At 44.0% G+C, this 23768-nt stretch overlaps 1 protein-coding gene and 1 long non-coding RNA gene across 6 annotated transcripts in view; one reads left to right on the top strand and one right to left on the bottom strand.

Annotated features, from left to right (window-relative positions):
* Window positions 1-250: 250 nt before the first annotated feature.
* LOC118913914 (aldo-keto reductase family 1 member C15-like) overlaps window positions 251-23768 on the top strand; it is a 28462-nt gene continuing 4944 nt past the window's right edge. For 2 of the 5 annotated variants that reach the window (XM_036888252.2, XM_057498115.1), the window contains exons 1-9: window positions 251-405; window positions 1900-2067; window positions 2875-2991; window positions 3842-3919; window positions 4681-4803; window positions 6530-6639; window positions 7438-7603; window positions 9222-9304; window positions 10024-10068. In XM_036888252.2, coding sequence (XP_036744147.2) covers window positions 319-405; window positions 1900-2067; window positions 2875-2991; window positions 3842-3919; window positions 4681-4803; window positions 6530-6639; window positions 7438-7603; window positions 9222-9304; window positions 10024-10066 — 975 coding nt within the window. In that variant the 5' untranslated portion in view covers window positions 251-318 and the 3' untranslated portion in view covers window positions 10067-10068. Of the gene's footprint in view, window positions 406-1899; window positions 2068-2874; window positions 2992-3741; window positions 3920-4680; window positions 4804-6529; window positions 6640-7437; window positions 7604-9221; window positions 9305-10023; window positions 10223-23768 lie in introns of those variants that run through there. The other 3 variants (XM_036888250.2, XM_057498116.1, XM_057498117.1) reach the window with 3 other exon arrangements.
* LOC130682899 (uncharacterized) lies at window positions 11499-13565 on the bottom strand. The gene is made up of 2 exons (XR_008996335.1): window positions 13516-13565; window positions 11499-12112 (listed from the first exon to the last, which is right to left on the bottom strand). It is a non-coding gene; the product is annotated as an uncharacterized LOC130682899 (long non-coding RNA).

The following is a 23768-nucleotide window of genomic DNA, read 5'->3' as shown; positions in this document are numbered from 1 at the left end:
AATTTTTTTTAAATGTAAGAGTTAAGGGTAAGCAATGCTGAAGAGAGAAGTCAAACTCCTGTGCTGTGCATGAAATTTCTGTTGCCATTTTGTGAGATATGCCTGCAGAGACTAGAAATAGTTACAAGGAAGTCAGTAGGCTGCATACGGTTTCATTTCCCAATCCCTGTGGCCTTGATCCCAGTCCTGCCTCGCGTTGCACTGGGTATAAATAAAGAAAGCTGGAGCCTTGACTCCTCCTTGCCTCTCAGTCAGGGAAGGGAGGGAAGGGAGGGAAGGGAAGGAAGGCAGTCAGCACAGCCAGGCCTGAGCTCCGTGATGGATCTCAAGCACAGCCATTCTGTGAAGCTTAACGATGGGCACTTCATGCCAGTGCTTGGATTGGGCACTGGTGCTTCTGACGAAGTAAGTAGAAGCCAGGCAACTGGAGGGTTGAATGGAAATAGCCAATGGAAGGTGGTCAGCAGCTGCATGTGCCCACACCTGGGACACCCTGGGTGGCTTGGAGGGACCCGCTGGGCCTCCATTTCACAATCTCCCTTTGCACTGAATGAGACAAGCTAATGACACTGTGGATTCAGAGCAGATCATTTTGAGGGTGGATTCTCTTTATTTTTATTATTATTATTTTGGTTACTGAAAGTATACTGGATGCTCGCCATGTATTTTGGGCACTTGGCCTGACTTACCTTTAATTGCGGGATAACTGCTCTGGGTAAGTACTGTCCCTCTTCTTCTTTCTTACATGTTTAAAATCCAAGCTCAGACTTCTCTTCCCACACTTAGTACCCAACTGAGGCAGAGCCACTCTGCCCTCTGCTAGAAACACCTGGTAGGCATAGGCCCAGGAGGAAAGGACCCCCCACAGGACCATGTGGTAGCAGCTTTGCTGTCAGTGTGTTGGTGCAGGAGGTTTTATAACACAGAAACCTTTGTCTGTGAAGAAGGCACTATTCCTGCAAGGGTTAGGTGTTTGCAAAGGAAGACGGAGGGGCACAGAGAGCAATGGAGATGAAATCGGTCTTGTCACCAAATGTATTACCTACATGTTGATATGGTGACTGCAGTGTACTTAGAATACCCAGCATAGGTCACAGGGTGAGGGAGGGACAGCTATGGATTATTAGGAGTGACTGCCTGCATAAATGATAGAGAGCAGCGCACTCCATCTTGGTAGAGGTGGGACAGGAGCTATCAACAGCGAGTGGCTGCCAGTCTCCTTACAATGACGTGATCCCCCTCATACCCGCTATTATGCCTCAGCACAGGGGGTGCCTCTTTGGAAGACATGGGCCTCTGCTAATGGTCAGATTCCTAGGGCCTCAGGGCTTTCTTTGCACAATGTCAGGCACACAGGAGGCACTTAATGAATGCTTGTTGCATAAATGTTGCATGAGAGCACCTGGGGAAGGAAGCCTAGAAAATAATCATGATTGTCTCTAAACTGAGTTAAAGAGCCCAGTTCCATGGACACTGGATGGAGGATCAGTATTTCGGCTTGTTTCCAATTCCAAGCCAAAAGCAGATTCTCTGATATCTATCTATCTATTTATCTATCTTAACTTCACCTTTACCATCATCTCCATCTCCCTATTCATCTATATCTGTAGAAGCTTATTTCATGTGACAGATGATGTCCTTTTAGCTACTTCCTTACAAGGAATTCTTTACTGATTGAACCTTGAGCTTCCAGGTTCCCTGGTGAGGCCCGGGTCTCCAACTCATTCCCATGTGGAGTGTAGCCTGTGCTCCCAGAGTACAGGTTTGGTTCCCAGGCCACAACCACCAACCAGGGCACTAGGAGACCCACAGTAAGAGCTGGGGAAATGCTATTAAGGAAATAAATTGCTTCTTTCTGAGTGGGGCTGCTTATGAACCCTTCTGCTTTGTATCTTACAGATTCCTAAGGGTAAGACTAGGGAAGCCGTCAAAGTGGCTATTGATGTAGGTTACCGCCATTTCGATGCATCCTATGTCTGTCAAAATAAGGAGGAGGTGGGCCAGGCTGTTCGAGAGAAGATTGCTGACGGCACGGTGAAGAGAGAGGACTTATTCTACACCACTAAGGTGCCATGGGTCGGGGGTTGGAAAGGGGTCTGGCAGCCTGGATATGTTATTTAGGACAAACAACAACTTTGGTTTTGGTGTGAATAGCCTCTTTGCCTCCTAATGCTTTGAGGCCCCTTACAGAAAATCAGAAAACAGCAAAAGCTTGTTTTGATCTGAGGCATCTGAACAGCAGTCAGCATTGGTATTTCAAAACCAATTGAGTCCCATACCTTCCATATGTGTTGGACAGACTGAGCAAGTGGCCACAGAGGAAGCCACTCTGATTCCATGGCAGACTCCCTTAGGACAGATCCACGTGCAGCGGACAGTTATTTTGAAAAGGGAGCCAGACTCGGAAACACCGCTGCAAGTCAGCATTGGGTGCACTGACATTTGTAAAGTTTCTTAGGTGGAAACCCTGCTCCAGTGTAAAGAGGTCTCTACAGAATCATCTGTGTGCACATACCTCAGGGCTAACATGTCTTTAGATGGGGCCCCTCAGCAGGACTGTTTGCAGGCATGGATTGTAGGACAACAGAGCCCATGGCCTGGCCTGATCTGCTTTGACTCCTTTCAGAGATGACTTTGAATCTCTTAGGCTGCTTTTCCTGCCCATCTCAGTGCCATTCCACTTCCTTAGAGTCACTCAGATAAATGCCAGTGCTGGTTAGGGATGTGACTGACACTAGGAACAGCCATGAGCCTGCTGCTTCTGATCTTTAAACTACAGTAGGTTGTTTTACTCCGTCTTCTAACTATGATGTTTAGTTTTGGTCCCAGATGTGGGAGATCATGAGCAGTTTTTATTTCTCTCGGTCACTGCAGCTTTGGGCTACTTTCTTCCGACCAGAGTTGGTCCGACCTGCCCTGGAAAGATCGCTGAAGGAGCTTCAGCTAGACTATATAGACCTCTTCCTTATCAACGTGCCATTTGCCATGAAGGTCAGGTTTGGGTTTGCCTTCCTCTGGTTTCCAAGACTATTTCATCACTGGTTTTGTGTCTCTATTACCTCATTCCAGCTAGATTTCCTGGAGGCCTTCCTGAGAGAGGTGGGACTCATTGTGGTAGCAGAAGTGCTGCATGAACGGACGTTTCATGACCGTTGTGTCACCTCCCATTGAGACCTTTTTGTCCCCATCCCAGGGCCTTGAGATGGAGTGAAACTCATTCACCTCCCAGCCTTCACCTCAAAGATTCAGGGAGACCACTGGGCAGGTATCAGTGAGGTGCTGCTGTCTGAAGGCCCTTAGGATTAGTGTCCTCAAGGGTGAGGAGTTAGTGCAAATGGCCGAGGTACAACAGGAAATCCCACCTTCCTCGGACCTCTCTGCCCAGACAGGATGAGGGTTCCTGGGATGGTCCATATTGTATGACCGGGGTCCCGCTGGGCTTCACAGATCCAACCTCTGATTCCAGAGGATTGGCTCACACATCTCGTATGTTCACTCTCTCTGAATAGGGTTATCGCATAAACGGGATCAAAAGCACATTGTGTAGTAGTAGTTCTCAGTCCTGTTATTCACACAAACTGTCCTTGTGAAGGAAGATCGCTTCTAACTGCAGGAGAGCCATTCTCAGTGAAGTTTAGGGGCATGTGGGTGGGAAGGTGCAGATATATGATTCTCAGATAATTCTAGGCTCTTTTGCCCCCTGTCTTCTCTTACACACTCAGTCTCTGTCTCTCTGATTAGTAACCACAGCCTTGTGCAGGTGGCCTGACCAAGTGCCTTCAGCCCCAGGAAAGCCATTCATAGACAAATCCTTCTTCATCCTCTCCTGTCTTTATTCCAGCCTGGGGAGGAGCTTTTCCCCAAGGATGCCAGCGGGAAAATTATTTTAGAAACAGTGGACCTGCGGGAAACATGGACAGTAAGTACTGGTCCTAACACCAGGGGGCAACATGAGAATAGGCAGAAGCCACTGGGAGGGAGGACAGAGGAAGGGGGCTGCAGTGCCCTCAGTCCACCCTCAGCCTCCTGCTGGGCTCCTCTGTACCTCTGCTGTCATCTGCAAGCAAGGATGAATGAGGTCTATTTTAATCTAATCTTGTCTGGGTCTCAGTAGGGGTCCGCTTGCCCCTTGGAGTAGGCTGAGCTTGTCTCCCTTTAAGAGAGTAGCTCAGAAGGCAAACTCTGAAGGAGCTGCAGATCTCCCTGTGACAGAGCAGCACCGCCAGGTTTGGGAGAAGAGTCGCCGTCTAAGTTAGCAGAAGAGGGAAGCCTGACCTTGCTTATGCCATTGCAGAGACTCCTTCACCATTCTAGGAAAGAAGCACAAGGACCTTCTAGTGCGAGTTACTCTTTGGCCTTGACTATGATAATGTTCGTCAAAGAACTATTCTTGACTAACAGCGCAATAGGCACCTGGAAAGGGAAGGAGGAATGAGGGACATTTAAAGCATCCTAAATATCTACTTACTGCCCTGGCTGTGCATGTCATAGACTCCAGGAAATACAATGTGTGTACATAGCAATAAAGTAGATGACAAAAATGATATTCTAAGGTGATAAAACTGTTGGGTTCAAATTGTCATATTATGTTAAAACAGATTTCCAGCTTTTAAAAAGTCCCATGTCAGGTGAAAGGGACAAAGTGCATTAAGGGTTTGCCACCCATTTCCTTCCTCCCAGGCCCTGGAGAAATGCAAAGATGCAGGTCTAACCAAGTCCATCGGGGTGTCCAATTTCAATCACAAACAGCTGGAGATGATCCTGAACAAGCCAGGCCTCAAGTACAAGCCCGTGTGCAACCAGGTGAGTGCCCAGCCCACCGTGGACTCCTTACTGTGTGCTCTGCACATCCTCTTCCTTAAGTAACAACCCCCGTTACTTCATGATGTGCACAGTACAGATGACTGTTCCTTCACTGCAGCAGGAAGTGCCAAAGAAGGAAGGTTGGATGGGGAGGGAAGCCTATGTATCTGTAACTTGGAGATGGCCTTGCATTTCCTATAAGCCTTTCAAGTGCATGAGCCAAATGGGTGGATTTCCAGACTGATCTGGAGCTCAGGAAGGCTGTCAGGTGAGAAGCACAGATTTTGGAGATGTGGCTGTATGGTTGGTAATGAAACACAGAAACGGGTTAGCTCCACCCAGCAAGGTCACAGAATGAACAGGAGGAGGGGAGGATGTCAACATGTAAGGATCAGGCAGGGAGGCACTGGTTTGGGGATTGAATACGAGTTTCCAGGCAGGAGAGAGGAAAAGACGAGAGTGTGGTGAGGGGACAGCCAGAGGAGAGGGCAGAAGCGGTTTAGGGAGCCAGGGGTGGGGCCCGCTGAGGAGCAGCCCATACCCCGGGGATGCAGTGGACACGGACCTGCCTCCACCGCCTTATGGGAAGTCCCGCTGGAGCAGGTGCAGAGAAAGCACAGGAGTGGGCAGCGAAGAATGAGTAAATCATACCAGAAATAGTCAATATAACTCCATGTGCTGCAGATCTGTGATGTTGTAGATGTTGCCAACTGTGATACTGAATAGTTGTATGTCCTTTTGTAAAAACAGTTTGAAAAACATGCAAGAAACCATTCACATAGTTATATTTTATGCAGTATTTTATGACCAGGAATTATTTGTGGGGAATAATCCAAATACGTTGAAATATGTCCCTGTCCCTTCCTTCATTCCCTGCCTCCCTCCACCACCTCCTTCTCTCTCCTTTTCTCAAAATTTATTTGTGACAGACAGCATCTGCTGCCAAGATGCAAGCACCGTGATACTGTAGAGTTTTATGGTGTTTTTAAAGCAATTTGAAATTTATGCTAGAAACCATTCAAATAGCTATATTTTCAACTTATTTTATGATTAGAAATTATTTGTGAAGAATACTTTAAAATACATTGAAAAATAGCCCTGTCCTCTTCCTTCATTCTCTCCCTCTCTTCCACTCAAAGAAATCAGCTTTTTCTTTCCAAAATTGTTCTGCACAATTTGTTTTACTTATTGATCCCTGTGATACAGTTTGACATGACTGTGTTTTCTACTTCCTCTAAATTGGAGGTTAGATTTACAGGCTTGTTCATATGTATGTGTCATTGTGAACTCATGAAATTTAACCAATAGGATTTTTCCTGCCCAGCATAGTTACTGTTGCTGTTGAAGGTCACTTTGTTCTCTTTATGGTCAGGAGGAGCCTCTTCAAGTGAGCTCCATCTGACATGCCCCAGAGCCTCCCTTTCGGCTTTGCTTTCTCCAGTGTTAGATATTCTAGGCTCAATTTGTAGATTGTAGAGACTGCCATCTGGGAAGAAGTGTCTGTAATAATTTCAGACACTAATTAAAAAATATGATGAAAATTGTTTTACGTCCTTCAAAACTGATAGCACATGAGGGTGTTTCGGGAGGTGCATGGAAAGATTACCAATTTGGAAGACAGGGTACATGTAGTACTGTTGTGTTAGATACTTGGTCAAAGGGCTTCTCTAATTTACATGTAACTGGCTCATGTGGTCTGATTCCTATTGATCTTGGCAATTTACAGGTGGAATGTCACCCTTATCTCAACCAGAGCAAACTCCTAGAATTCTGCAAGTCCAAGGACATCGTTCTAGTTGCCTACAGTGCTCTGGGAACCCAAAGAGACCCAAAGTGGTAATGAGAGCGTCAGGTCTGAGCTTGTCAGCAACTCTGTTGGTGACGAGACACTTCTTACATTAAGTTTTAATATGTTTGTACAGAAAGATTCATACATAAACATATGGCAATGGTGGTGTAGTGTATTCCCACATGCCTTCACTGAGCTTCCACCATCTCAACACTCTTGGTTCTTGTTTATGCACATGTGCAAACCCCACTCCAAATGTTACTGTCAACTGTGACATTACGAGAACATTTATACAGCTTCTCACATCTATCTTAGCTTTACAGTTTTTGAGAGGTGGATCACTATAACCCACACCCCTGTGGAGATACAGAGCACATGTACTTCCCCAAGAGTCCTTCGGTGTCTTTTATGGACAATTCTACCTCGCCGTGTTGCTGATTTTTGTGTTTAACTTTAATTAGTTGGCTGTGTCCCAGCACCTGCCTCATGTATAAGAGCAGGCATGGAGCATGTATGCTTTCGTGTCTGGCGTCTTTGACTCACATCTGTCTGTGGGGTTGATCCGTGCTGCTTTAAGTGTCTAGTTCATTATGTTTATTGCTGCATAATATTCCTTTGTGTGGACACAGCACAAGTTTTCTCTCCATTCACCTGTTGATGGAATTATTGGTTATTTCCCATTTGGCACAACTATGAATGAATTTCTGTGAATATTTCTGAAACTCTTAATCATACTGACCATACAAAGCACTTCCCTCAATTATCTGGGGAATTTGGGAAAAAGGTGCCAGCAACACTACATTTCCAGTCCTACACCACAGTCTGTGTGTATTTTCTTTTCTCAGGGTGCCAGAGGACAGCCCATATCTCTTGGAGGATCCAGTCTTGAAGGAAATTGCCAAGAAACACAGTAGAAACCCAGGCCAGGTCGCCCTGCGCTACCAGCTGCAGCGGGGGGTGGTGGTCCTGGCGAAGAGCTTCAATGAGAAGAGAATCAAGGAGAACTTCCAGGTACAGGCCTGCAGTCCCTCCCAGTGAGGAACGCATGCCAGAACTGGGGCTGTCTGTCTTCCCTTACAACATGCAACTATGTCCCTTCATATCACCCACCTCTCCCTGGGTGCCACGGGTGCAAGGGGACGAGGGAGCACTAGCCTCAGGGTCCTAGGTTGTATGGATCCCAGTTGTGACTTTGCCATGTGCTTGTGTGACACTGAACAGTTTTCCTCTGTTTTTTCATTGGTTCAGGGAGTCCATCTGTGCGGTAAAGACCTTTGAAAACCCTGGTTCCTCTCCTTCCCCTCCTTTGCCTGATGAGTCCCTATTTGCATTTCAGGATGAAACCTAAATGCGATTAGCTGCCATGTTGAAACATCCAGGAACCCATAGCACTTGGCATGGCTCTGTTAGGAGGCTGTCCTGGCCTGGTTAGCCTGCATGGCGTGTTTCTGTGTTAGTGTGCTCTCTGGACTCAAACACTACATGTACGCCTCCCCGGGCCAGCTCTCAGCACGTTTCCCCAGCAGAGCTCCTGGCACGTAGCAGGCTAGATAGGAGCTTCTAGACTGGTCAAATCAGCAAATGAATTGGTGGTCTCCACAACTTTCCCCATTTATCCCCAGTGCTTTGTATCACTCAGGGTCTCCAACTTCATCATGAACCTCTAGAGAATGGCGAAAACTGCTGCATCAGCTCTACCTGTTTTAAGATGACACCTAAAATTTCATCATGACTTTAACATTTGCAAAAGAGGACATTTGGATCCTGTTATTTATGATTTATTTGCTCCAAAACCTACACAGGAAAATTTGAGTTCACTGAATTTATGGAAATACCTGATAGGGAAATATAAATCTCATGGTACAACCAAATAGGAAAAAACTTAACATGTTAATACATATCCCTATGGCACCATGGATATTTTAAGATGAATGACAGAGAGATAGATAGATAACAGATAAAGGCACTGAATTTTCCATGAAATTGTGCCCTGGATGAAATACTGAGCTTCTTGCTTTTGTATTTTTTACCAAAAATCTGTCTGCCTCGCTATTAGTGGAATCTTTTTTAGGGGCTGTTCATGTCAAATAAGAACAAATCTGAACTTAGATAAGAATGATGCATTCGAAAGGGAGAACTCTCTGAATGTAAGATGTGTGAGTGTGTCTCATGTCCATTGCTAATATTTTCCCGCTGTGGGAAGAATAAGCTCATCTGGGAAGAGAATGGTGGGGGTGGTGATGGCTGATGAGGAATGCTTCCTGTGGGGTCACCAGGTTATGGGGCGGACTCACAGGGACAGCTCTTCCTTCCACACTGGCTTTAGTTCATGGCTGCGTCTAATTCTAGGGGTGGTAGGGAAACCTGAGAGAAGTTTGTTCGGGTCAGCACGTGTTTTGCCCTGATTGTCAAACTGTCCTTTTTTTTAGGATAAAAAGGCTTTTTCCCCTTTTCTTTTGCAAGCACCTCACTTGGAAAGGTGTGGGGTGGATGAGACGTAAGCCTCTCAATTGTGAAGTGGAGCAGAGGAGAGCGATGGGAATGTGCAGGCAGAAGGGCCTTGTCTCTGCGGAGCTGCCAAGGCACCTGGCTCCCAGGCAGAGGCCATCTGATCTCTCCTTCCTTTTAGGTTTTTGACTTTGAATTGACTCCAGAAGACATGAAAGCAATTGACGGCCTCAACAGAAATTTCCGATATATTAAAATAGAGTTGTAAGTAACTTGAATGTTTTTCACAAGCGGTTTTCTGTCTCATAGAGTATGTCAGAGGCCCTAAACTTCCTGGAATCAGGGAGGCAGGCCTGCTCTCCAGTGTAGGAGCGACAAGGAGCTCCCTGCAGACCTCAGAACAGAGGTCAACTCCAGGGCCCTAACAGTAACATGAGCTGGACCCAGGCCAGACAAGAAGCAAGTCCGCCAGCACTTGTGTCCGTGAATACACTGCTGCTGTGGGCCTCCCCCTGCGCTGAGGGACTTGCCCTCGGGCGGCTTTCCCATTAGACCCAGAGGCACAGTGCCTGCTGCCCACTGCACTTCCAGGTGCCTGTGGAAACGGTTCAACTTTCATTCCTTCAATAATGGAAAAAAGTGATTATATTAATAGAGACTGAGTAATAATGAAACCGGTGTAGATTGTATTCAGGTTTATCCTAACACAAGTGTAAAATTCCTATTTTATGGGGTGGTGGCATCAGCTCTGTCTGGGGGCTGTGGGCGCCCTGCTGTGGCCCTGCTGCGGCCCTGCTGCTCTGAACGTGGGGGATGGGCTGCAGGGGCAGTTTGCCCTGGAGGCGTGGGAGTGGGCGGGGCTCCGGACGCGAGGGCGTGGTTGTCACTCAGAGATTGGAGCAGGGCCTGAAGCTCCCTCAGAGAAACCCTCTCTTGGGCAGTGAGACAGAGCTGCTGAGCTAAGGTCCTGCTTTCTCTTTCAGTGCCGTCCATCACCCTTGGTATCCATTTTCTGAAGAATATTGACGGTGAGTGAACACCATGGGCTTTACCACAATTTCTTCCTTCCAGAGTGTGGACACGATGTCTGTACCTGCTGGAGGTGATGAAAACCAGTGTCTGTGGTTTCAGGCGCTCGCTCACCTTTATATCTCTAAATGAAATAAAAAGATTCCAAAATGAGTATGTTTTGATAATTAAAATAATACATACAAATTACAGAAAATTTGGACAATAACGGGAAAGGTTAGAGTATAAGATAACCTGTAATTAGTCCATATAAACAGACTTAGCTGTTGGTGCAGTTTCCTCATGATTTTTCTGTACAAAAGTGTGTGTTTGTGTTTATATACAATACTGAAATAATCTACAACATAGAGATTTTATACTTTTTTAAACGTTAGCAAAAGTATATTTTCTCAAGCTATTAAGTATTATATAAAAATTTCAGTATTGTATTTAGCTTGTGGTAAATCAGTGCATACTATTAATTTATTAAGTTCTTAGTCATCTGCTTATGTTTTGGCATTTTGATTCTTTCCTGGGTATTTTGCCCTTTCTTCATTTATTCATTTAGCAAAACCCTACTGAACATCCTTATGCACCAGGTATTGTTTACTCAATAAATAAAATAGAAAAGATCAAATTCAAATAAGAAATATATTGAGTGTATAGTCTGGCAGAAGAAGAGTGGCTGATATAAGGAGTATTTAGATGTCAGAAAGGGGTAAGTGCCATTGGAAGATAATTCTGCACAAGTCCTCACATTTGTGCACATGTGATAAAAGCACTGTGCCCTTTATTCTTCACCATTCTTTTCAAAAAGTTTGTTCAGCAAACATCAAAGAATTTAGAGACAGTGGTTTCCTCCAGTGAAATGTAAGGTGCTTATTTAATGTGCAAAGGAGGTAAGAGATAAGGTCCTGGTAGTTCATGGTGGGGAGCATGTGTTCTGTAGGCTTTTGAAAGGACAGGAAGAAAAGGGGAATGATATTGCAGATTCTGAGCAGAACTGCACGAGCTGACTTCTTTTAAAAGGATTTTTTTTGGGTGTTATGTTGAGAAATAAAAGGGGAAAAAGAACCCTGTTTTAGGGCTTTATATAAAATTCATGTGACACATGATGCTGGCTTGGATATAGTATGAGGAGGCACAGTGGTCAGAAGTTGTTAAAGTTTGCATTTATTTGAAGAGTAGAGTCAACATGGCTCTAACCTTGTGAAGTTCTTGCAAAAGGAACAAAAAGGTTTCAAAGTTGACTCCAGGCATTTTGGTTAAGGAACTGGAAGGAAGGAGTTGCTATTTTCTCAGGTGGAGATGAGAAGGGGGGTACAGATTTTTGTGGAAGATGCTGAGTCCAGTTGTAGAACATGTGTGGGATGTCCATTAGGTCTCCAAGGGAAGATGCCGTGTTTGCAAGTCGTGAGTTAGAGAAGAGGTTTAGAACAAAGGGATCTGATTAGGATCCACCAGAACGTAGTTGCCACTTAGAGCCATGGAAACAGATGGTCAGGGATTAGGTAGAGTGAGTGTGGACAGAGAAGAGGGGGCCTGTCATTAAGAGGTTGGCAAAGGAGGCTGAGAGGAGGTCGGGTGCTGCAGGAGGCAGGGGGGAGGTTGTTCTGTCCTAGCGGCAAATGAAGCGACTGATTCAGGGTTCAGGAGTCTAAAGCTAATGACAGAACAAGTAAGACAAGGAATGAAAATTAATGATTACATTTGACAATTGTCCTTCTCAAGGTTAGAGCAATTTGATAGAGGAGTGGAGGCCAGAGCCTGAATAGACTAAGCTCAAGCAAGTGGGGAGAGAGAGCTAGAGTCAGGCCATAGACAGTTTTCAAAGAATTCACTCTAAAGAAGACCACAAGATCGGGCTGTTGCTCATGAAGAAAATGGAATCATGTGAGGGTTTTCTAGGATGGGAGGAATAGCAGCATGCCTCTGCTCTCAGGGGCACACTGGTGCAGAGAGGAAAGTAATGGTGCAGGAGAGAGCTGGGAGAATGGCTGGAATGACATCTGAGTTTCCTATTGAAGCCATAACAAATTATTTGAAACTGGCTTGGAACAACACCTCTAAAGGTCAAAACTTAAAAATCAGCGTCACTGGTCTAAAATCACAGAACAGCAGGCCTGCGTTCCTTCTCTAGGGCATGGGGAAATCATTTCCTTATGGTTCCACTTTCAGAGCCCACCTCCTGTCCCCATTTGTGGGACTTCTCTTCCTTCTCCAAATCAGCTGCACTCTCTGCGAGTCTGTGTGTCCTTCCCCTCCTCTCTGTGGCTGTAACACTCTAGGGTCCCAGCCCTGTGGACTTTGTGATGACACAGGGCTTGGCTGGATAATTCAGGAAGATCCTGCCTCCCCATGATCCTTAATTCCATCTGCCAAGTCCCTTTTGCCAAGCAAGGCGGCATAGCCCCGGGTTTCAGGAGTTAGGGCAGTGCGGCCTCTGTGGCCATTATTCAGTCCACTACACTCCCTTTGTGGTTAACTGGGGGCAAGTAAGGTTTACTTTTCCAATCTTTCAAACGCTAAGTTGAAGTCAGATATCAAGTAGAAAGGTACGTTAACAAAAAAAGGTTCTTTTTAAAGTTGGTATCTTCTTGACCTGTGACCTTACCCACTTCCTTGCACCCTTGTTCATTTCTTAGATCATCAGTCCTTCCCAGGACATGTAGACATCACCTCGTTACACAGGAACTCAAGCTTCTCAGTTTTGTTGTTCACAATTCCTGAGTTTCTACATGTGCCTGCTGCCCACCAGGTGACTAATTCCATGTTTCCTCCTCACGGCTGCTTCACCTTGAAAGCCCAACTCACCCTGAGGCTTCCTCCACACTTAATCCATCCCATCTTCCGCATTAGGAATTGTGGTCAGTGAGTCCCTCCCTTCTCAACCTTTCCTTCCATAGCCATTTTCATCTAAAATTAGGTGAAGTAATAAATTAAATTGAAGAGCTGTCACTCATTCCCTCTACATTTGTCCTTTAGATAGATTTGCTGCTGGGTGAGGGCCCCTGGATATTTCCCATCTCAGCCTGTCCTTGGACCAACCATACAGGACACACACCTTCACAGCCAAGGCAATTGCTCTACTCTTATTTATGGGGACACTTTTGTCTAAATCTGAGACCAAACACCCACTGGACATGGTTATTCACTTGCTGTGTATTAAAGCCTAGGTGACACTATGCTCTAAAGCTCACCACGCAGCTCTAAGTGGAGCAGGAAAGGTCTAAACTAATGACCATGATGTTCTCATTGTGATTTCAGTGAGCAAGTTGTTTGCGTACTCCAAACCCATTTTACTTCAAATAGTTTGTGTAGGTTATTCATGTTGGTTTCAGTTCCCTTGACACATTATTGCTTTGGAAGGGATCTGTGACCCCATCCTGGCCAATGACATGTGAGTGGAAATGCAGGGATGGGGCACATCTTGGAGAATTTCTTTCCCTTCTGAAGGCAGGTGGCACCTCTCCTTTGAAAGTACATGTCTTGGGATGTGGTGTCTGGAATGGCCGAGCTGTCTTCATCTAGCCCAAGGACCATGCCAATATCCTGAGGAAGAGCTGAAGGGTCAGTGCAAAGCTGACCTCGTAGGGTGGCACCAGTGCTCACGTTCCTCTGGACTTGTTTGGAGGTAACACATTTCTGTGGGGTTTAACTCAACATGTGATAGATTTACTTGACCTGGTTGTATTCTAACCTAAGCAGACAGCAAAGTCAACAGTTTTCAACTCACAATTCCCATGCACTTTCCACCTGGCCAGGAGATTCCTAACCTGTGAATATTGCTGATTAATCCTCTGAGAGCAAGAACCCCAGTGGAGTCCATGAGTTTGAATAGCATTATGGGTGATATTAAAATAAAAAATGATGTCAGACAAGACAGTGGTCCTGAAGGAGCCTCATTATACTGCAGGATAGTTGAAGATTTGGTGCTAGCCAGAGAAAGTTTTCTGTTGTGGGGTTTGGGAACACATAACACATTTGGGGAAGTTTGAGTGATCAAATATTGTTATAACACAGAGCACACGTCCAGCAAGGCCAAGACATGAGGCTCACAAAGAAGGATCACAAAGAGGCCACATACTATGGAGCGAAGCGTGACCTTCCTCTGGGGGGCAGACACTGAAAGCCCCAGGGGGCAGCCTTGACTGGGATGGGTGGCCCTGCTGGCCTGTGGGCACTGGCTGGTGAGGGCAAGTGCTGGGGTTCAGGACCCAACTTGGGGAGCCTCTGCCCTTGGATGAAAGATGTTGAAGTGTTTCCACAGCAGCTGTGGAAAGACTACCCCCTGTTCTTGCATTACCTCGGCACCTCTGTAGAGAAGCAGTTGGCCATCAACCTGCCTGTCTCTCTCTGGACTGTGCTCTGCTCACTTCATCTATATGTCCATCTCTTTGATAAATGGCTCTGTCTTGATTAGTGTACCTTTATAGTAAGTCTTGAGTTGAGCCTATTTGAATCTTCCAAATTATTTCTTTATCTAACATATTTTTGCTACTCTAACTCCTTTTTTTGTCCATGAGTTTGTCAATTTCTGAAAGAATTGTGCTGGAATTTTTAGCAGGATTGCATTGAATCTAGAGAATTATTTGGGGAAGAAATAACAAGGAGTCATTTCTGAGTCTTCCAAACATTGGATTGGATCTCTTGATGTATTTAGATATTTTTAACTTCTGCATCAGTATTTTGCATGCTTTAGCATACAAATCTTGCACATATTTTTAATTTGCCCCAAAAAATTTTGTTATTCTTAATCAATAATGGATGTTACTGTTTCTGAAATTTCAAGTTCTAACCCTTTTGTGGCATATGTTTAAACATGCTATTAATCTTTTAAATACTGGCTTTGCATTCTGTGTGCTTACTAAGTTCACATATTAGTTCTATTGGTCTCAAAAATTGTTTTTGGAATTTTTGCTGTTGATAACATCATCTGTGAATAGATGCATCATTATGTGTCTGTTTCTTGTAGATAGCATATAAGAAAAGTTTGCTTTTATCCAGTCTGAATATCTCTGCCTTTTGAATGGAGTGTTTAAACCATGTATATGTACTGTAATTGACAATATGCTGGGTTTATCTCTACCATGTGTTCGTTTCCTATTTGTCTCATTTGTTCCTTGTTTCTTTTTTCTCTTTTTCTGCTTTCTTTTGTATCAACATTCCCTTTGTGTGTATGTAGCTTCATTATTGTCTGATTAGCTTACCTCTTTAAACCTGTCTAGGGATTCTCCAAGGTCTGTACTGAATTCCATGAATGTTTAATAAAAATCCTTTTGTCTGCTTGTTAGAACTGAAAACAGTCTCAGCTCTGTGAAGACTGTGGTAATTGATTAACTAAGAGCTCCCTCATCTACATGTGTTGGGAGTTCCACATTCTAGTAGTTGGTCTATAGTGAAGGGAACTCCTGGACAGAGTGTGGGGCCTCTATTGCTGTACAGTCCCCTGTTCTCTGTACGTGTCATGCAATATGCAGCTTCCTCAGCCCTCCTGTGCTCACCTCAACAAGCCTGACGTGCCCTGCGGTGTTTCCCTTCCCTGCAGGGCGGTCTGGACCGTGTGTCCTGTCAACTACGGCTCTCATGCCTGAGCACCACAAGACTTCAGGATATTTGCTCTGCTTCTTGGAGGCTTCTGCCCTGGCCCCAAGCCTCCACACCCCCTCCCAGCCCCCAGAGCTCAGTAAATGTGCTTGGGGAAAGCACCGCAGTACATTTGGGGCTTTTATTTTAGTAGTTGCTAATCTACAATGCTAGCCCTGCACCATGCCGAAAAGTCTCTCTGCTAGTTTAGAATTCCCTGAGTAGAGGGTTCCTATCTGGGTTAAGGCTGACAGCAGCTCATCACAGTTGGGACATTTATCCATGAAAGAAAACAGCTAGTGAGAGTTAGGGCATGTAGGACGGCTCTTTCCTTCTGGGAACTTGAGTTTGTGTAATATCTGAGTCCTCAGAATTTTCCAGTATATTAAAGTGTGGTTTTATAATTTATCTGGTTTTTATTTTCTTTTTCTTTATCTCTTTCTTGATTATTAATAGCAGTAACGTTCTCCTTCTTATTATACTGCTGCACAGTGAACTTTTGCCTATCTTATTTTTAACTTCTATTAGCCCCTCCCTTTTTCTGATTGTTTGTTTTAAGGAAGGAAATTCTATTTTGGCTTAAGGATTCATTCTTATCTTATTCTTGTGAGGGTTCTTTAGTATTTACTTTAAAAAATTCCACTGCCTAATTGTTTCTATGTTGGTGATTTTCTTTGTAAATTCCTTTTTCGTCTTTGTTTTTGGGGCTTCTCTTTTCTCTGTCTTTCATGCTAGAGATTTTCCTCAAATGACTGTACTCCTGGCTATGTATTCATTTTTAAATGTAAACATTCTAAATTAATACTGACGTTATAGCCAATTGTGCTGTTGCAATTTTCGCTGGTTGTCAGTGTTCCTTGGTTTTGGTTATTTCTCACAATACCATCGGTATGACTTGAATAAAGGATGAGAATTTGCATGTGTTTTTGACAACTGAGACCCATGGAAGGCACAAGTGGAGGCTATGGGAACATGGAAGGGACAGACTGGGGAGGCCCAGCATTCTTGGGTTCAAAACAGCAATGTGAAATGTCCTGTGGTCATGAATAAGGTTGGAAAATAGTGCAGAAATGGCCACTCACCTGCAGTAAGGTGCCCTTCAGGCTAGCAAACATTTATTCAATGCTGCCATGAATAAGACATTAGACACCACCCAGATGAGATCATCCTTCTACACTCTGTGATCTGGATGTAGAATATGACAATCAATGTGAGCACATATGAAACACAAAAATTGGACAAAGATAGAAGTCATTCTCTATGGTATCCCTGTCTGTTGTCAAGTGGAAGGCCATGACAATCTTCACAATTAATAATATTGCTGACCAGCATTTCAGAAAGTGTCCTTGCTAGGTCATCATGGACACACTTCAAAGAGAGCACATATACAAAGGTGTGCAGGCAAATAAAAGCAAGATGCGTTTGAGTACCAATGAGTAATGTGATCATGCTGATGTATACAAAGTCTGCATACAAGGAGGTGAGAGTCACAAAGACTGAGTATTTGAGAAGAAGCTCAGTACTGCTGTGTGGGACTCCATGCTGGCAGGGATTGGAGGAGCTAGAGGTCAAATAAAACTCTCAGTAGTTTAAATTAGTTCAAAAATCAGGCCAGGAGAAAATCACTGGCCCAGCTTCTGAGACCTTGCCATGACATTACTTAACTACTATTGATTATCAAGTTTTAGAATGCAATATAGGAGAGGAAATTAAAACATTGCGATTTCAATTAGGGACTAAGGTAGATAATATTCATGATATTTCAATATGCAGAACAATGTCTGGCAAGGTTTTATAATTAATTACTAAGTGGATGGTTTTGGAGACCTTAGGAGAAGAATTGTAATTACTGGGACCCAGTTCATACTTTTAGTTGGCAACAATCATGCCAAAATAACTTCTTATCTTCGTTTGACGTAGTCTTAAGGGTGCATGGGATGCCCCAGACCTAGTAGAGCTTTTGAATTTCATCTCAGCTTTAGGAAGATGCAGAAATGTGGGCTTGAATTAAGATATGTAGTTGGGTGATGTATTGAGTGTTTATACTTAAAGAAATTTATTGGCCGAAGTTGGCCTGCAGAAAAGTTATCTGTAAAGTGTCAGGTCTTTGTCTTCAAGCCTGTAAAGATTTAGAGGTTATGTTCATCAGATTTGCAGATGGAACAATGCTGAAAGGTAGAGGAAAGACATTGATAGATTGCAACCAGGATAATGAAAGAATTCAAAATTCAGTATAAGAATATCTAAAGTAACGTTGTTAATTTTCCAGAAGAAAACTACTCAGAGTAGGTAGGTAGATATTCAAATATCTTAATGAATATTTTATTAAAGTTTAGTTAGACAGTAGTTCTGCCAAACTTGGGGTATATTCCAATTATCTGGAGGTGATTATTCAATACTTGGATTCCTAGGTCTCACCACACATATGCTGAGGTTGTGAGTTTGGACAGAGTCCACAAAGCTGCATTTCTATAGGGGCACCCTGAGATACTGAAACAGTTTACATTGAACAACTCTGCAATATATTTATCATTTTTAGTCCCATTATTTTACATGAAGACAAAGAATGGCAGCTGTCAGCAAACACATATGGGCTAACATTAGGAACAACCATCTAGTACTTAAGCTACCCAAAAGTGGAATACATTGCCCCATGAGGTAATGCCTTCCTGCACTGAAGAGATTCAAGCATCATTTGATGATACTTCACAAAGGATATTGAAGGCCAGCTTGGAGTACCAGGGGGCCGGTTGAATCTACTACTCCTGTGTGGTCCCTGCTGATCCTGATAGTCTCTGGTGGGAAAATATCATTAAACACTAAGGAAACACCAGTGGGATTGACAACAGAGCATCTCCCCTCTCAGGGGCTGCTTGGGCATTTATCAGTAGGCTGAGGGAATCGTGGAGTGATACCGCAGAGGATCCTCTCTGAGGAGGTGGCCCTGGAGCTGATGCCAATTCCTGAGCAGGAGGGAGTCTGTGAGGCTCTGGGGGAACCTCTGGTTGCAGCACAGGTCTCACTGTGACTCAGATGCCCTCCTAGCCAAGAGCATGGCAAGGGCACAGGCATATCACATGGACTGAATTTGGAGTCGAACCCTCTGCTTTTGATGGGTGACCTGGGAGACATTGGGCCAGAGAACCATCACACAGGTGCTGTTGGGGCTGTGCTGGCCCTGCAGGGAGGGGCGGTAAGCAACCCTGGCACAAGGACAGGTCGCTGAGGAGGACACTGCCCATGCAGCCCTGTGAGCCTCTCAGGGGGCATGTAACGCTGTATTTCACCTGCTCCATTTGTGTCAGGGCTGGATGGTTTGTCCCAGCCACTAGGCAACATTCTCTTTGTTGCTTCTCAATGGATTTCCACCTGTCCAGGGAAGATTATATTCGTGTTTGACATTTTATTCCCATGAAAATCGAATACTTTTCTTTTAACTCTGTGTCACTCTTTCTTTCAGGATCACAGAGACCTAACTGAACACTGTCCTTTCTTTGGTCAAATCTCCTTTCAGAGTAACTTGGGCTCCATCCAACTCTGCTTAGTTCTTGTGTAAATAATCATTGTGCTGCCCTCCTAACAAAATGTTTTAAAACAATCCTGCCTGGTCTCAGATGGCACATGATACTGTAGGCCTGAAGTAACTGACTTGGTGTGGGGAAGAAGAAATTCCTCATCCCAGCATCCTCTATGCTGGTGCTGATGGGGTAAAACCAACCTGGGTCTCCCTTGGTGGAGTTGTTGTAAATGAGATTGTTACTTTATTGCTTTTTTGGACAATTCACTGTTAGCTTAGAGATATGCAACTGATCTTTGCATATTCAGTTTTGTGTCTTCAACCTAACTAAACCTGTTAATTTGTTCTAAGCTATTTGGCAGAATCTTTAGGATATTATAGATATAAGATCATATCATCTGTACATGGAGAGTATTTTATTCTTCCTTCTTGATTTGTATGCCCTTTATTTCTTTTTCTTGACTGATTACTCTGCTGAATAGGAGTGGTAAGAGTGGCATCCTTATCTTGTTTCTGATCTTAGAGGAAAATAAGCTTTTTACCATTGCCTATTATCTCTGGGCTCATCATATATGGACTTTATTATGTTGGTGTACATACTTTCTATACTTAGTTGTTTAGGTATTATCATGGATGGGCACTGAAATTTGTCAATACTTTTTCTGCATCTATTGAGATGATAATGTGAGTTTTGTTTTTCATTCTGTTAATGTGATGTATCACATTTATTTGTATATATTGACCACCACTGTCTCCTAGGGATGAATCCCTCTTGGTAATGGTGTATGATCCTTTTAATGTACTGCTCGATATTTTTGCTCAGTGTTACTTCTGAATTTTATATCTATATTTAACATGGACTTTGGCTTATAGTTTTCTTTTCTTCCAATGTCCTAACCTAGCTCTGGCATCAGGGTAATGCTAGCCTCATAAAATCAGTTTATGGGTATTCCCTCCTTTTCAATATTTTGGAAGAGTTTGTGAAGAATTGGAGTTAATTCTTCTTTACAAGCTTGATAGAATTCCCTCAGGAAACCATCCAGTCTTGAGCTTTTTTAGCTGGGAGATATTTACTTATTTATTTAACAGATTCATCTGTTTACTTGTTATAGGTCTTTTCAGATTTTCTATTTCTTCATGATTCAGTCTTGAAGCTGTAAGTTGCTATGAATTTATCCATTTCTTCTAGGTTGTGAAATGTGTTGATATAGAAATGTTCATACCCGTCTCTCATGATCGTTTGTATTTCTGTCATATCAGCAGGAGTGTCTCCTTTTCATAATTTTATTTGGACCTTCTCTTTTACAAGTTAGTTTAGTGAAAGATTTGTCAATTTTGTTAACATTTGTCTTTAAACACTGGGAGCCATCTGTTTGAAACATAAACATCACAGAACCAGGTTACTGTTCCCCTGGGACTGTTCAATCAGAATTGAACAATGAAATAATCCATTATAAATGGTGTTGTTGAACTCTCTTACCTGAGGACAAGTTACCATTTATCTTGAGGATAAATCTGCTTAGCTATATAAAAGGATGAGCTTTCTTTCTGACTTTTTAATCTCATTGGCAGATTACCTATGATGTCATATTGCAGTCTGGTTTAATGAATATTCAATAATAAATCCATTTCCTATTATCTCTACATGTGTGGAGAGGAGTATTCTGGGTTGCAGCCAGTTTTATTTTTAATTTTTCCTTAATCTAAGTGAGGAAAAACTTGACAGTCAGTGCCCCAAGTATCATAAAAAAGATTGCCATTGTCACCATGTGCCCAGTTTCCACCTTCAGTGACACAGAACTACCTTCCGTGTCTAGGGTCCTCCGCAGGTCTCTCCATTAATGTCACACACCATGGGCATGTGGAACCCCTTTGTGTATCCTTCCCACCTTCCTCTCACTGAGGGAGCAAGGTCAGCCTTGGCTCCTAGGAGCCCGTGATAGTTGAGAGGCCCAATCTCCTTAATAAGGGTCTACAGCAGTGCATGGTATATTTGATTAGTACCTGGCATTGCATTTTGTAGGGCATTCAGGAAGAGTATGCCTGTGTTTTGGGCACTCCAGATGTACTTTCTCATTGCTATCAAGGGTATCACTGCACCCCTCTTTTAAAAATACTGCTGACTCACAGTGAACACAGAGGCCTTTGATAACATGTTATCAGTTCCAAAACCACAAGCTGGCTTGCCTTACTTTCTTGAGTCACATAGAATTTCTCTTTTGGTATCAGCTGGTTGGAAATAATCTCATAAAGTGAAGCCATTGTTTGAATCACTTTATTTCTTACAGCTCTCTCCCAGTGTTCTGGGGTTGGTGCCCCCTTCCCAGAATGCACACAGTGGATCTCTTGGTACACTTATGTTTCTAAGGCCTGTCATCTAGTGTGTCTGTATTTGACATGGAAACCAGAAAAGGTGAAGGAAAATAAGTCCTAAAAGTAGCTGGTTTACCCTGAAAATGGCATGAGGAAATGGTGCACCAGCTAGGGACTGGTATGTCGATGGCTGAGGGTAAACCCCTCATGTTCCCTCCCACCCCCACCTGCATTCAGCAGGACAGATCCAAAGCTGAATAGCCAAAGAAAGGGCTGGGTGAGGACAGCAGATCTGAAATTGTTTGTGGGTGATGTGTGTGTGAGAAAGTGAGTTGTGTTGAGCAAAATCTTTCCTGTGCACATATATTTATTGGTATGTTTTTTGCTCTTTCTCCTTTGAACTCTCAGACTTCACAGGGCCTGTGGTTGCAATGTACTGTGGTCTCTGAGGGCTGTTGTGTCAGAGTTCCTCTGCATCTCATTTGTCCCCTTGGGGTTAGGTTAGCTGTCTCTTCAAACCAAACATGAAGGACCTTCTCCAGGAAACAGACTCAATCTTGGGCACACTTGGGCTGCCCTGGTCATCCGTCAGACTGGCTCAACCTTCACATTGGATTGAACCTTTTCTCCATCCTAAGCACTAGATCATGAGAAGCTGAAACACACTCAGACTGAACAGGAAATCTAGTTTGTGGTGAAACAAACCTTTTGCTTACTGAAGGAATCTGATTCCTCTCAGAACATCTTTTAGCCTTGTCACACCCACCACTTTGTCATGACTTCCACAGAGCTATCCAGCTGCACAATGTTCTGTAGTTGCTCAGTAATCCAGAATCTTTCTCTCTGCCAGGTACGGAATTCAACAACAGACCCATCCCCTTCTTTACTTTTCTGATGCGTCTCCCCTGAGGCTTTGCCAGTCAGCTTGACTTGGTGCAGGGAACGTGTCATTAGCACCTGGCAGCGTATTCTGTATACAATACAAGAACTTTGACCTGCCTGGAGGGCTAATATCCTGTAGTTTCTGCCTCACTGTTATGAAACATATGACTGCACCCCTTTTCAGAAATACTGCTGAATCACAATGAACAGAGGATTTTGACAGCTCTGGGTCACTTGGGTTTCTGGGGGCCTTGGCGGTGATGTCCGAGCATTCACTGCCTTGGGCCACGCATCACACACCAGCTTTCCCTCTGGAGGGAGGAAGACAGTTTGGGCTCCTGGTTTCTGTTCCTTTCTGTCAGTTTCTCCTTCCATGATCCAGATCCCTGAGTTCAAGAGGAAAGGAGAAGCCACAAGGGCATCTGCCTAGACTGGCATGATGCTTTCCTTCCCACTGAAGGCCCGTTAGACTTCACTGTCAAGGGACGGTGTCTCCACTTATCAATACTCAACTGTGTCTGGATAAAATAGAGGTGGTTTCTTACAATATTCTACTGGTTAGGAGTGAAGGCAAATTCTGGGGTGCTAAGACCCCCACCCCTTAAGATCCAATCACCACCAAACAGATGGTCCCCCACCCCTTAAGATCCAATCACCAACGCAGAACACACCCTACTCCTACTCCTTAAAAACGCGCTTCCTCACCCAAGAGCTACTGCTCCCTCTCTCTGGGGGCAGCCATTTTCTCTTTCAGATAATAAAATCTCTTGCGTGGTCCCATGTCTCCTGAGTTGTTCTGGGGTAAGGAGGGTCGCGGCGAGATACCCTTTCAAGGAGCACGTCCCAACCACTAGCCACACTCAGGGAGTGGGAATTACACAAAGGCATGGCTCCCAGGAGACAGGCATCACTGGGGTCCTCTTGCCATGTGCACCTACTCCTCTGATGGACCCCGACCTCCCTGAGAGCATCCTATCCCATCGGCAGCCTTTGAGAAACCTTAGATAACAGGAGAGGTGTGTGAAGCAAAGGATAATCACCACCAATTACAAAGGGAAGATAGAGTTTAAAAACCATATGCTGTAAGGCATGACAACAGTTCCGAAATATTTCAGGCTAGTGTTTAAATGCCAGTTTTATGAGAACTCTTAAAAGAGAAACAGGAGCATGATACTCTGATATAACTTACAAGGAAGAAAAGTCTCTTTTACTGACAACATACCTAGGCTGCTGAGTCAGGAAGTAAGGAAGAACATGTGTCTTTGCACTTAAACAGACTGTTTAGTGTGAACTGCAGATAAATATTGCAAGGGTTGTTAGACAAATTTATAACCTGTTGAATGATGTGTTGAAGGCTATTAAATCAATTGGAAGAATGTCCTTGTGACCCTGACCCAGAACTTGGCCTTAAATTTAACAATG

Source organism: Manis pentadactyla, chromosome 3 (assembly GCF_030020395.1).
Source record: "Manis pentadactyla isolate mManPen7 chromosome 3, mManPen7.hap1, whole genome shotgun sequence".
NCBI lineage: Eukaryota > Metazoa > Chordata > Mammalia > Pholidota > Manidae > Manis > Manis pentadactyla.
The sequence above is the reverse complement of the archived record's forward strand: the minus strand, read 5'-3'. Positions and strand labels throughout refer to the sequence as shown.